The sequence below is a fragment of the Ambystoma mexicanum genome, chromosome 3q, assembly GCF_040938575.1.
Source record: "Ambystoma mexicanum isolate Mex_15411 chromosome 3q, UKY_AmexF1_1, whole genome shotgun sequence".
Classification (NCBI taxonomy): Eukaryota; Metazoa; Chordata; class Amphibia; order Caudata; family Ambystomatidae; genus Ambystoma; species Ambystoma mexicanum.
Window position 1 is genome coordinate 1,122,295,174 of NC_090926.1, and position 12,902 is coordinate 1,122,308,075.

General features: G+C 52.2%; 1 protein-coding gene across 6 annotated transcripts in view; it reads right to left on the minus strand.

Moving 5' to 3' along the window:
- The window catches only part of AKAP8 (A-kinase anchoring protein 8), a 1,455,819-nt gene that overhangs the window by 154,733 nt on the left and 1,288,184 nt on the right, over positions 1–12,902 (minus strand). For all 6 annotated transcript variants that reach the window (XM_069603890.1, XM_069603889.1, XM_069603892.1 and 3 more), the window contains one exon: positions 116–209. In XM_069603890.1, the coding sequence (XP_069459991.1) occupies positions 116–209 (94 nt within the window). The remainder of the gene's footprint in view (positions 1–115; positions 210–12,902) is intronic.

Below are 12,902 nucleotides of genomic sequence, written 5' to 3' on the forward strand. Positions count from 1 at the left end.
CTTGGCTTGGACAGAAGAAAATCAGTTGAAGAGCAACAAATTCCCCCACACCCATTCTTAATTAGCCAAAAATGATAGGATGAACCCAAAGAACACAAAGATGTATGCCATCTACCTTTGAAGGGGTCTGGCTTTTGTTTCACACCTTCTTTCTCTATAATCTCCTGTCGCCGTCTTTCAATCTTTTTATTCCTGTTAACAATGTACTCCTGTGGGGGTAAAAGCAGTTGAGAAATATGGGTGGTGGACAGTGTGAAACTGAATCAAGCATTATCAATCAATTCAAAAACATAACCGTCTTTCAGTCTTGTAAATGGGGACACCCTCCTTGGGTCCAAGTACTTACATTGAGCTTAGAAGTGAAGCGAGAAGCCACAAGGAGGTTTTCTACTCATCTGAAGCTCTGCCACTTCCCATGTAACCCTTTTCCTTTGAAGATTGTCGTAGTTACTTTAGGTCAGTTGAATGAGCATGAATAACAGCTCTGTAGCTGGATCTTGTATTACAAGCAGATTTTTGCATATCCTTTGTTGTTTGGAAATAAGGGGGGAGCAATAAAGTCTTGCCGAAACACAAAAAAAGAGACACAGGACCCAGAAAGGGAGAAGACGCTAAGCCTTTTTAAAGCACAATGTGACAATTATAATATTGATGGAGAGAACACGTATGGGCAGTCTCTCCAATTAGTCTTTAAATGTTGGATAAAAGTGGGGCCCTTAATGGAAATCTTGTCAGATATAGAGTGTAGCTGGCAATGACACACTAGTGGTGCATAGCTTCTCAAGGTTGGGTCGTAATTGATACTTTTGGACGGATTGCTTTGATTATGTATTCTTGAACAACGCTAAGAATTTGGGGACGTATTGTGGTTAGCAGATGTGAAGACTACTCAGTACATCTCACAGTGTAGCATACTAGAGACCTCCACCTGAAAGTACATGCATCATAACGGATCTTCTGGAAGTCGATTGTCTGGCACGTATGTGTAACGTCCAAGTGCTGTAATACAACTACGTCAGTACCATATCGCTGACCAGATGTGTGTGTCTATACTAAAAAAGCATAGCATTTCAATGTCAACATTTGGTTACAGGGTAACAGGGTAACCATTTGCATTAAAAAAGTTTACCTTGATTTGCATGGCTAAGGGTGCACCTACATTTAACAGTTATTGAGCGAGGAGCACCAAACTAAATGCTTTGCATGAAGGGAACAACACTTTTTACCACTGGGAGTCTATGTAATCTTTATATTTATAAATAGGCCTTTGCTGCATTTGGGAATTGTGAGCTAGCAGCCAGCAGGCAAAATAACCAATTATTCAGCTGATAATGATATGATAAGTAATTTATAATGCGCCTGCCCACAAGTGTTTCTAGGCGCGAAAAGACAAGGGAGGGAAGACAGAGGGAGGACAAGACAAACTATCTTACTAGGCCTTGTGTAATTCAGATCTTGCAAGTGCGACAACACCAAGTGCAGGGGAAGGGAGAAGGGGAAGTGTCAGGGAGAGAGAATGAGAAAGTGCAATCAGGGCAGCATTGCTCTGAGTAAGTGCAGCCAGGGAAGCGCGGCTCTGGGTAAATGCAAGGAGGCAGAGGACTGCAGAGATTACAGTTACAGCACCTAAGTGCACGGTAGGCCCGGAGGCAGTGCATGGAGACTGATCATGGAGGAACCTGGTACCCAGTGAGACTCAGAGGGTAACAAAGCAACCAGTCTCTGCCGCATATAGGTGGACAGCAGGGGAGGGAGAGAGAAAAAGCAGAAGAGAAAAGGAAGGGCTTGAGCTGCTTCCGGAAACTTCAGGTAGTCCGGCTCATGTTTGAGAGGGGCAGGGAGGCCATTCCAGAGGGATGCACCTGCATAAGAGAGAGATCTACCCCCCCCTCTCTGCCTGGAGAACTTTCTGACCCTCGAACAACATGTTACTTACCAACTGTAACGTTCTTTCGACTGGATGTTCCTCCCACGTATTCCTCATCTTTGATATTTGTATCATCAGTTTTGATGCTCTGGAAAAAAAGATTCCATACCAGAGGGCGCTGTGCTCGATGTCGTGGTGTTGATGTCCCTTGAGGGCAACCGTAGTACGTCAACATCATCCATGGTATAAATAGCTCGAGCCGCGCCCGTTGGCTTCAGTTCTGTTTTTTCGATGTCCCCAAATGAATAGTTGAGTAGGAGCACCGCAGACCACAAGCTCTCAAGGAACTCGGAGTGTAAATCACGTAAATTGTACGGTGGGGTAGGCTGTGAGGGTCGATGAGGAATACGTGGGAGGAACATCCAGTCGAAAGAACGTTACAGTTGGTAAGTAACTTGTTCTTCGAATGTATTGTGTTCTCCCACGACTCCCAAAGCGGTACAAAATTTGGAGGAGGGAGTATCAATTAACTGTAATCATGGACCGTATGAAGAACGGCCTTGGCAAACACCTCCTTGGGATGACGTGGAATCTAAATAATAGTGTTTCACAAAACTATGTATAGGCGACCAGGTGGCCGCTGCACAGATGTCTTGCATCGGGACACCATGTTTTATTGTTCCTGATTTGTTTGCTGCACTTTAACTATAACTTGCCCCAATTGAGCACCACAAGGGACTGCACAGGCAAAGATGGCCGCCTAGTCTCTGTGAGTCAGCACCATCCCCTGAACTTTGTTTTGCCTGCACCCACCTGGGCACCCGATTGGCCAGCTGGGGAACATCTCCTCCAAACACACGCCTGCAGGAGTGAGCCGGATTCCTGTCCAAAGGCGCTGACCAAAGGCGCCCGTCCTAAGCCTGTCGTGGCTGTCCGGGGCCATGGGGCCAGAAATGCTGCCTCATTCCTTCGACTTTCCAGTCGACCAACCGAACCCACATGCACCCAGCATTCTCCTTCTATTCACATGCCATTTGTAATCCTTGCACACCCTCGACCCTTCCGTTCTCCATTGTCAGGTCACATCTCTCCAATCTGTCGCCAGACGGGCAAACCGCCAACGTTAACCTTCTACTATTGACTCCTTGCCTCCTGTGTGCCTATTCTCACCACGCGATCTGACGAACTTAACAACTGTTGCGATATTGGCCATGGCTATTGTCACAAATTGTGCATGCCGTATCGCTACTGCTTGTTGAACTAGCCCATTTCGGTGATAGTTGCATTACTGCTAATTGCCGAACTGTTAACCATTTAGCATAGCACCTGCTGAACTGTTAAGCATTAACCATAGCATCCCACCCACTAACGACCAAAGAAACAGCAGTCTCTGCTCTCGCACACATATACAATATACACACTCACATCCCACTCACCTCAAAGTGTTCAACACCCAACCCATCACTCATCACTTTCGGCACCACTCCAAGCAACATTCCATCACATCCACACAATCACACTGCTGACACCCCCTGTCCCAAACCCGAGCACTCACTCTCAACGTCCACTCACTCCACACAGAACTGAAATGTGCACTGATCAACTCTCGATCTCTCCCAGCACATGCACTGGAGATTAACAACCTCATCACCACACTGAAACTTGACCTACTAGCCATCTCTGAAACCTGGCTTCACGGAGCATCAGGCCCCCTCCCTCGCCCTGCCCTCCCCAAAGACTACTCCACCCTAGACAGGACCACAAAATATCTAAAAGTGGAGGTGTAGCCCTCATCTTCAAAGATACTCTCTCCATCAGACCAGGTAACCAACTCTGGAACAACAACGCCGACCTCCTCACTGCCAAACTCTCTCCCTCTATCCCCTAACTGTACTATAAACATCATCATCACGTACAGGCCACCCGGCTCACCTCCCAACTACCAAAAGCATCTCCTCCAAATCTTAGGAAATAACCTAAAAAGCGCTACTAAAACCATCCTCCTCGGCGACCTCAACCTTGGCCTGCTTGACCCTAAAGACAAAGCAGCTGCTTCGCTAGCCAAAGAACTATCCCACATGGGGTTCAACCTCAAAATTAAGGCACCTACACATTGCAAAGGCCGCTCCACTGATTTGGATCGCTGACCACAACTGCGCCGCGACCAGTATCAACATCTCAGCCCTCCCATGGACAGACCACTACCTCATTCAATTTGACATCCCAACCACTCCTAGTCGTAAGATTTTCTCGCACGCCCTGCCTGCTAAAGTCAGAAGCTCTAAAAAATTAAGCAAAATCAACCTTGCACCCCTCCTCAATATACCTTAACTCAAACCACCTTTCAACGACCCCATCTCACTAGCCAACACCTACGCACACGTGCTCACTCAAGCTATTGAATCTATAGCTTACACCTCAAATCACTGCACTCGAACTCATGGTTCTCGGAAGAACTATCTAAGCTTTGCGCTAACAAGCACTAGCCAACTGGCAATCGTCGCCTACCCAATCCTCGCTAAATGAATTTAAAAACATTGCAGCCACATACAAAAAAGCTATTTTTCTGGCCAAATCAGAATCTTTCAACCAAAGAATATCTAAAGCCAACTCTAAATCTAGAGAAATCTTCTCCATCTTTAGAGATCTCACCTCCCCAGCCAATACCCCAGATGAAATCACCAAAGGCGAAACCTGGTGCTCCAGCATCCAGGAAGCTCTCATCAACAAAGTAAAAATGCTACAAGAAAAAATAACAGCCAGCGAAATTCCCTTCCCAATAAAGACACTTCACATGTGCCTACCCTATCGAAACCTCCATCTCAAATACCTCTCTCTGTCTTCAGAGACATTACCGACGAGGAAGTCTCTAACCTACTCAAACATATCAAGCCCTCCACCTGCAAATGGGACATCTGTCCCCCTACTATCATTAAAGAATGTGCAGACTCACTCACCCCTATCATCACTGCATTCATTAATGCATCCTTCTCCTCTAGAATCGTACCACAAGACTTAAAAGAAGCATGGGTACGCCTCCTCATTAAAAAAACTCCCTTGACTCTGCTTGTCCCAACAACTACCGCCCCATAACCACCGTAACATTCCTAAACAAGATACTGGCTAAAGCTGCCGACAACAAAATCCAGCAATATCTGGAATCCAATGCCATCTTAGGAAGACGACAATCTGGCTTCTGCAAAGCGCATGGTACAGAAACCGCTCTCTTAGATCTTAATAACCAAATCACTAAAATCATGGACACAGGCAAACCTGCCCTCCTGCTCCTCCTCGATCTCTCCGCTGCGTTTGAACTTGTGGACCACGATATCCTCACCTCCCACCTATCCAATGCTGCCCACTTATTGGACAAGGCCACCTCTTGGATAACCTCCTTCCTTGAAGGCAGGGTTATGAAGGTCTACTCTGTCTACCAACAACTGCGGAGTCCCCCAAGGCTCCTGCACTGCTCCCACCCTCTACAACCTTTACACAAAACCCCTCTTCGACTTGCTGGATGCGCTCGGCATAGAGTACACGAACTAAGCCGACGACACCACCAAAGTCCTCCTCCCCCTTACTGGTAAACACGACCAAGATGCAGAAACCCTCCTCCATATTTATGCCACCATTCAAACTTGGAGGGCCATCAATGGTCTCTGCTTAAATGGGGATAAGACAGAGATCATCATCCTGGGCCCCAAGGAAACTCTCGCCAAACAGACACCAAATACTCTCATTTCACCATTGACCACACCAGCATACCAGTCTCCACAACTGTCAAGACCCTTGGAGTCTACCTAGACTCTACACTCTCAATGACAAGACAGGTCAACGCCATCTCCTCTGCCTCTGCTCACACCACTAAACTTATAACTGCAATAAAACTATTTATGACCACTCAAAACTGCCTATCCATAGACAGAGCCACAATAGGAGCCAAACTCTATTACTGCAATGCCCTCCTGGCAGGCACCTCTGCTAAAAACATCAATAGGCTCCAAATAACACAACACACTATGCGCAGCCCTTCACATTCCTACATATGACCATATTTCCCAGGCCAGACGCGAAGCCCACTGGCTACCGGTCACGGAAAGAATCAGCTTTAAAATTCTCACCCTCACACACAAGTGCATCTATCTATCCGCCCCATCATACTTATAAGAGACTATTACCAAAAACATTACCATCCACCCTGCTAGAAGCCACCTTGCCAACCAACTCTGCATACCAGCCATAAAAAGTGCCAACTCTGGTGGCATAGGCTTCCCCCACTTAGCTCAGAGTCTGGAACACCCTCCCCAAAGCACTCAGAGCAGAACCCTCCTTACTTGCCTTTCGAAAATCCCTTACCACCACACTTTTCATATAACCCCCTATACCCCTACTATCCAGCCTTTCTCATCCTGCCTCCTTCAGTTTATATCATTACAGGTGCCATGATGTTACACACTGTAAGTATGTACAAATGTTATCCCTAAACTTAAATCTAGATGATAAGGTAATGTAAATCACTTTGTAACCAAGCCTTCGTTTGTAACCAATAATGTATACCTATAACTCATTGTAACCAAGCTTTCCTTTGTAACCAGTAATGTATACCTGTAATAGCGCCACAATGCCCCGGGGCTGATGGGTGCTTTAAAAATAATAAATAAATAAAAATAAATTTACAAAACGGGCTTATTCTAGTGAATATCCCAATGTTGAACCAGCCTACTTTGCAGAACTAGTTACTTTTGGTGAACACCCAATGTTACATCAACCTACTTTGTTGTACTAGCCCATCTTGGTGATAATTGCATTATTGCTAACTGCTGAACTGTTAACCATTTATAAAAACGAGCCTATTCTAGTGAATATCCCAATGTCGAATTAGCCTATTCTGCCACACTAGCCCATATTCTTTGGTAATCATCACTGCGCTAGGACAGCTTGCCCGCTGATCATCTGACTTGCTAATGAATGTCTAACTAAGCTACTTCAGTAACTGTGCCCACACTACCACCCTTTAAGCCTGTGCCCCAACTACGCAACAGTCCTCTCTCAACTATGTACTGCCCATACCACATCTATTATGTATTCCTCCTGACCACATCTGTAATCCTTGATTTCAGTATCAGCACTAGCAGACATCTCATATCCCTACACTTAGCACGCCCACAACACTTCACCTCAATTCGGTATACCAACCCTGGTTACATACAGCCCTCCTCACCGATCTGCACCTCCACGCTTACATCAAAACCTTACTTCCCCCAGCGTAGCAACCAATCAACCCACATCATGCACTGCATCAATCCATACTTAAACTCACCAGCCCTCTGCCTTGAAAACTTCACGCACAAACCCACACCCAACCAACCATGCTCGCTCAACCTCAGAAACCTGAGACTAGGATCTAGATTCAGCAAAAAAAGCCAATTTGCTCTCACTCCACAAAGAAACCCTGCAACAAGCCCAACTCTAGACAAGAAAACAGACAACCCCACCACTAATCTAGTAAACAAACCCACCACCCACCCCGTCATCCGCCCACCCACGGTAAAAGATACGATTGAGGCCACCAGGGGGCGCACAGGCAATGGCTGCCTGAGTGCACAGCTCCTGCCGAGGCCCGGGTATCCGAGGGGATTGAGCCCCCCCCCCCCTAGACCCCCTGCGAGCACAACTGGGGTGGCCGACTCGGCACCCCCCGGCCCCCCGACGAGAGAAAGAACGGAGCGCGAGCTCCCCGGGGAGCCGGAACACGAAGCCCGCGACGCCTGAGCGGGAGACACAGCAGGACAGGAGCGGCCTCGGGACCGCGAGCGAGGCGATCCCACCCCGGGCGCACTCGGCACCCCAGCCCGACTGGCCTTCACTCCCCCCCATCAACAACCCCCCCCCCCCTCAGGGTGCGGGGAACGACCCGGCCGAGGTCCGGGCCCCCGGGACTTCGGGACTCTGGGGACGCGGCAGTGGGCCGGCCCTCTCCGCCCCTCCCCCCGCGGCCCAGACCAGAACGAAGAGCGCCGGGGCGGTCCGCGCGGCGAGGAGGCGGCATCAGGGGGGGATCGGAGCAGCGCTCCTGGGGAGTCGGCATCTGCCCCCCCCCCGAGAGTGAAGAGAAGGAGCGGGGCGCCCCCCCCCCCCCTTGGGACAGCAGCGCAGGTGACGACGACCCGCAGGAGGCCAGGTCAGCGGAGGAGGCGGCACCCGGGGGCCTGGAGCAGCGCCCCCGGGGACTTGGAGCCCCCCCCTCCGGGAGTGAAAGAAAGGAGTGGGGCAGCCCCCTCCCCTCCCCCCTTGGGGGTTACCAACGCCAGAGCCCAGCACAGCAGAGCAAGGGGAGCCCAGGCGGGCCCCCCCACGGGTGAGAGCCCCGAGCGGGGCGGAACCCCAAAAGCAAGAGGACCAAAGGTGGGGTCTGTGGACCAGGGCCCCCCCCGGAGACAGCAAGGCCCGAAGCGGGGGTGACCAGGGTGAGAGGCCCCCGCCAGCAGTTGGTGGGGCGTGTGCCCGCCCGGAGGTGCCCCCCCCCAGGACTCACGGAGCGAGCCACAACGTCCTCCTCCCCCCCTTTTTTTGGATTGGAAGGTTGGGCCCCCCTTGATCCACCATCCCCCCCCCCCACTCCAGGAGACCGGAGGAGGCCCCAGAAGACCACGAGGCACTTGAAAAGGGTGTGAGGCCCCTGCCTGAGAACAGGTAGGGCCTGTGCCTGCCCCCCGGACTTTGCTACCCCATTTGGGACACCTGTGGAGCGCACAACCCAAGCAAGGAAGGACGGGCCAGTAGGGGACCCCCCCGCCCCCCGTCGGGGCCGCGGGGATCCAGACGACAGGATACAGGGAAGAACCACATGAGCTGGAGGGAAGCCTTGCAGAGATACCGCTTCCGGGGGGTTGTAAGAGGGGACAAAGGCTTAACCCGCGAAGGAACCATGGCCCAATCGGGGGAAGCTTCCTCCTCCTCGGCGGCAATGGAAAGGGGCTTTGCCTCGATCCTACAGGAAATAAGGGACATGTGCTCCGACATTGCCCAAAAATTTGAAAAAATGGACCAGAGGGTGGACAAGATTGAGGACAGGCTCCTTCAGGTCGAATCCAACCAATCCTCCATAGCAGTCCAAGACATACAATATAGCATGAGGTTGGAGGCCCTGGAGAGGAGGGACGAGGAGAGGGCCCGACAGATGGACGATTTCGAAAACAGGGAGAGGAGGAACAACCTCAGAATCTTTGGGGTGCCCGAAATAGAGGGGGAAACGGAGAGGGACGTCACCCGAGCAGTACGAGACATCATTACTCTCCTGTTCACGGAGGAAATGACAACCGAGCCAACTTTCGACAGGGTGCACAGGGCGGGGGGCAGGGCCGGGGCCCCCCGGTCGATTCTGGTCCGGTTTCACTACTACTCAGAGAAGACGAAGGTGTTGGAAGAGGCCAGAAAGGCTAGGGAAATCACTTATAACAACGCACAAGTCTCGATATACCAAGATCTCTCCGCCTACACGCTGGCCAGGCGCAGGATGTGCCGCCCTCTCACACAGGTGCTCAAGGAAAAGGGAATGCGCTACAGATGGGGCTACCCCTTCTCCCTGACTTTCGAATACATGGGTCAAAGATCGACCCTGATCACGGAAGAGGACATAAGGGGAGCCATACAAGAATACGCAGTGGACACGAACCCCCGGAGGGGCCCATCGGGGCCGGAGCACGAGAGACCCGGCGGCCCTGGCCCGCCCGGCGAGAGGAGAAAGCGCACCGGCGCGAGGAAATTCAGGAAAATGAACACCCCCTCCCCTTCAAAGGACGGAGAACGTAACGACTCCGAGGACTGAGCACGGGGGCACCCTGGCTTGCCCTGGTCGGAGGGACGCAGACTCAGAGGATTCACTACTATCAACGTCCATACGACCTGCAAGTAGGTGGGGACCGCAGAGGGGTCACAGACGCGGGGGATCTTGGGGGGCTCAAGGAAATGAGCTTCTAATGCAGATTGCCTGGCCGAGGTGGGCAGGCTGGTGGTTCGGCCAAAAGCCAGCGATGGCAGAACTACTTGGCTGGACGCCGGGGAGGGGGGTGGGGGGGACCACGGGAGTTGGGGAAGTTCAGTTACGGTTTGGGGAAGGGGGGCAGTTGGGGTTTTGTCATAAGCCCACCCGGGGGGAGGGGGCGGGGGGAAAAGGGGAACACAGAGTTGATATAACGGAGCACACGGGGAGGAGCGCAGGGGAGGAGCTGACCGAGAGAGAGAAAAATAGTGACTATGGCTGACGGGCTGCCCGCCCTGGGAGTGGGCTCACTTAATGTCCGTGGTTTAAACACCCCCACCAAGAGGTCCTTGCTCTGCAGGGAATTTAGAAGGGCACACCTGGATTTTCTCTTCGTTCAAGAGACTCACTGGCCACAGGGGAAGGAGCCCAAAATGCGGGGAGGGGGAATTGGCGAGGTCCACAGTGCATCCCACAAGTGCAAAAAAAGAGGGGTCGCCATCCTGGTAGCCAAACATGTGGGCTTCGAGAAAGAAGCCACGCTGAAAGACCCGGGGGGCCGTTACCTGCTGGTGCGGGGGTCCCTGCAGGGGGCCCCACTGACCCTAGCGGCCATCTATGCCCCAAACGAAGGCCAAGCCCAGTTCTGGGAGGAGGTGGGGGACAAACTCAAATATTTCATCTATGGCACGGTGGTGGTGGGGGGGGACTTCAACATGGTTCTGGACCCCACCCTGGACAGGAAACGAGTAGGTCCGCAGTCCTCCAGGGCTGCGGACGAGATCATGGCGCGCACCTTCTAAAAAGTCAACCTAGAATTGGGCCTGTTGGACACGAACCCCGTCCCTAGAACAGACTCCCCCTCCTTTACATATTACTCAGCCATCCACACGTCGTTCTCCAGGATAGACTACATCCTGGTAGACGAGACCTTACGTCCATTTCTCTCAGGCCACAGGGTAGACCCCGTCCCCTGGTCTGATCACGACTTGGTCCGAGCTACAATAGCAAGGGGTGGTCTACACGAACGCAGAGGGAGATGGAAGTGCAACGACTCCCTGTTAAGGGACGAAGTCCTATCCCAGGAGGTCCTCGAGGCCATCACGGAATTCTTTGAGCTTAATGACAACGGGGAGGTGGGCCCACATACCCTCTGGGACGCCTTTAAGGCAATCCTACGGGGAACCCTGATTAAAATAGGAGCCCAGAAAAAAAGGCAAAGGGAAGGCCAGGAAAGGTACCTCAGGGAGAAAATCGCCCTACTCCAACCTGGGGGTCTCCCCACGGTTCCCCTAGACAGCGAGCAGGTGACCGCATTGGACGACTACAGACTCCAATTGAAGGATCTCCTTCTCCACAAGACGGAGATGAGTCTCCAACTGGTCAAACAAAAGTACTATGAAAAAGGGGACAGGGCGGACAGGATTCTGGCTTGGAAACTGAGGGAGGTGCAGAGAAGCCGATTAGTGAAAGAGGTCAAGAACGAGGTGGGAAAGGTAGGCTACGACACACCCCACATTGGCGAAGCCTTCCGCCGATACTATGAGAAATTACATTCGTCCGAGTACGATGGGGAGGAGGCGGAGATGGTGGGGTTCCTGAACTCAATCCAAATCCCGGCCCTGACCAGGGAGATAGCGGAGGGGTTGGAGGTCCCGGTGACCGAGGACGAGGTAGAGCGTGCGATTGGAGGAATGAAGGTGGGCACTTCCCCGGGCGAGGACGGGTACTCTGTCTACTTTTACAAAAGGTTCCGCTCGACCCTCTCCCCCCATTTGGTAAAAGTGTTTAACGCGTTGCTGGAGGGGGGGTCTCTCCCGGACTCCATGATGGAGGCAATTATTGTGGTGCTCCCCAAGGACGGCAGGGACCCTAGGGACTGCTCCTCCTACCGACCGATCTCCCTGTTGAATGTTGACGTGAAGATCTTGGCCAAGGTGCTTGGGGGACGGTTGGAGGGGGTCTTGCCGAAGCTGGTCCACGGCGACCAGGTAGGATTTATTAGGGGGAGACAGGGCTCAGACAACATCCGGAAGACCATGGACCTGATGCACTATGCCCAGAGGTCAGACTTGGACACGAGCGTCCTGTCCCTACACTCGGAAAAGGCGTTCGACAGGGTGGAGTGGAGATTCATGGAACTTACCCTCCAAAAAATGGGCTTTGGTCCACACATCAGGGACTGGGTGGCAGCTTTATATAGGGCCCCGAGGGCCAGGGTCCAAGTCAATGGTGGGTTGTCGGAGCCCTTCCCCCTGTCGCGGGGGACAAGACAGGGATGTCCACTCTCCCCTCTAATCTATATCCTCTCCATGGAACCTCTAGCCATAGCAGTCAGAGCCCACTCAGAGATTAAGGGGATTAAGAGGGGGGAGGTGGAATTTAAGCTCTCCCTGTTTGCGGATGACATCCTGGCTTACTTAGTAGACCCGAGATCCTCGCTCCCCCCGCTCCTCTCCTTGATGGCTACCTACGGGCGTTTCTCTGGTCTCAAGATCAACGCGTCCAAATCAGTCCTGCTCCCTATGAGAACCCGGGACCCGGGCTTGGACGCCCTCGCCAGCCTGGAAGGAATAACGGTGGGAAAGGCCTCCATTAGATACCTGGGAGTCCTCCTTACGCGGGACCTAACCAATCTAGCCCCTGCTAACTATGATCCCGTTGTGGCGGGAATCATGGCAGACTTGAGGAGGTGGAGGTCAATGATTCTGTCTTGGTACGGCCGCATGACGGCTGTGAAAATGAACATTCTCCCGCGACTACTATATCTTTTCACCGCCCTTCCATCTGTAGTCCCTGTCCGGACCCTCAGAGCCCTCCAGAATGCGGTGCGGGAATTCATATGGCAGGGTAAGACCCCGAGAACTGCCAATAGGGTCCTGACCTTACCGAGGGAGGAGGGAGGGTTTGGGTTACCAGACTTTCAACTCTATTTCCGGGCAGCCCAACTACGCGTCCTCCTAGAACATATGAAAGAGGGGATGGGCACTTACTGGCCATACCTGGAGGACATGGACGCCCACCCACTGAAGATTCGAGACCTCCTTTGGGCCC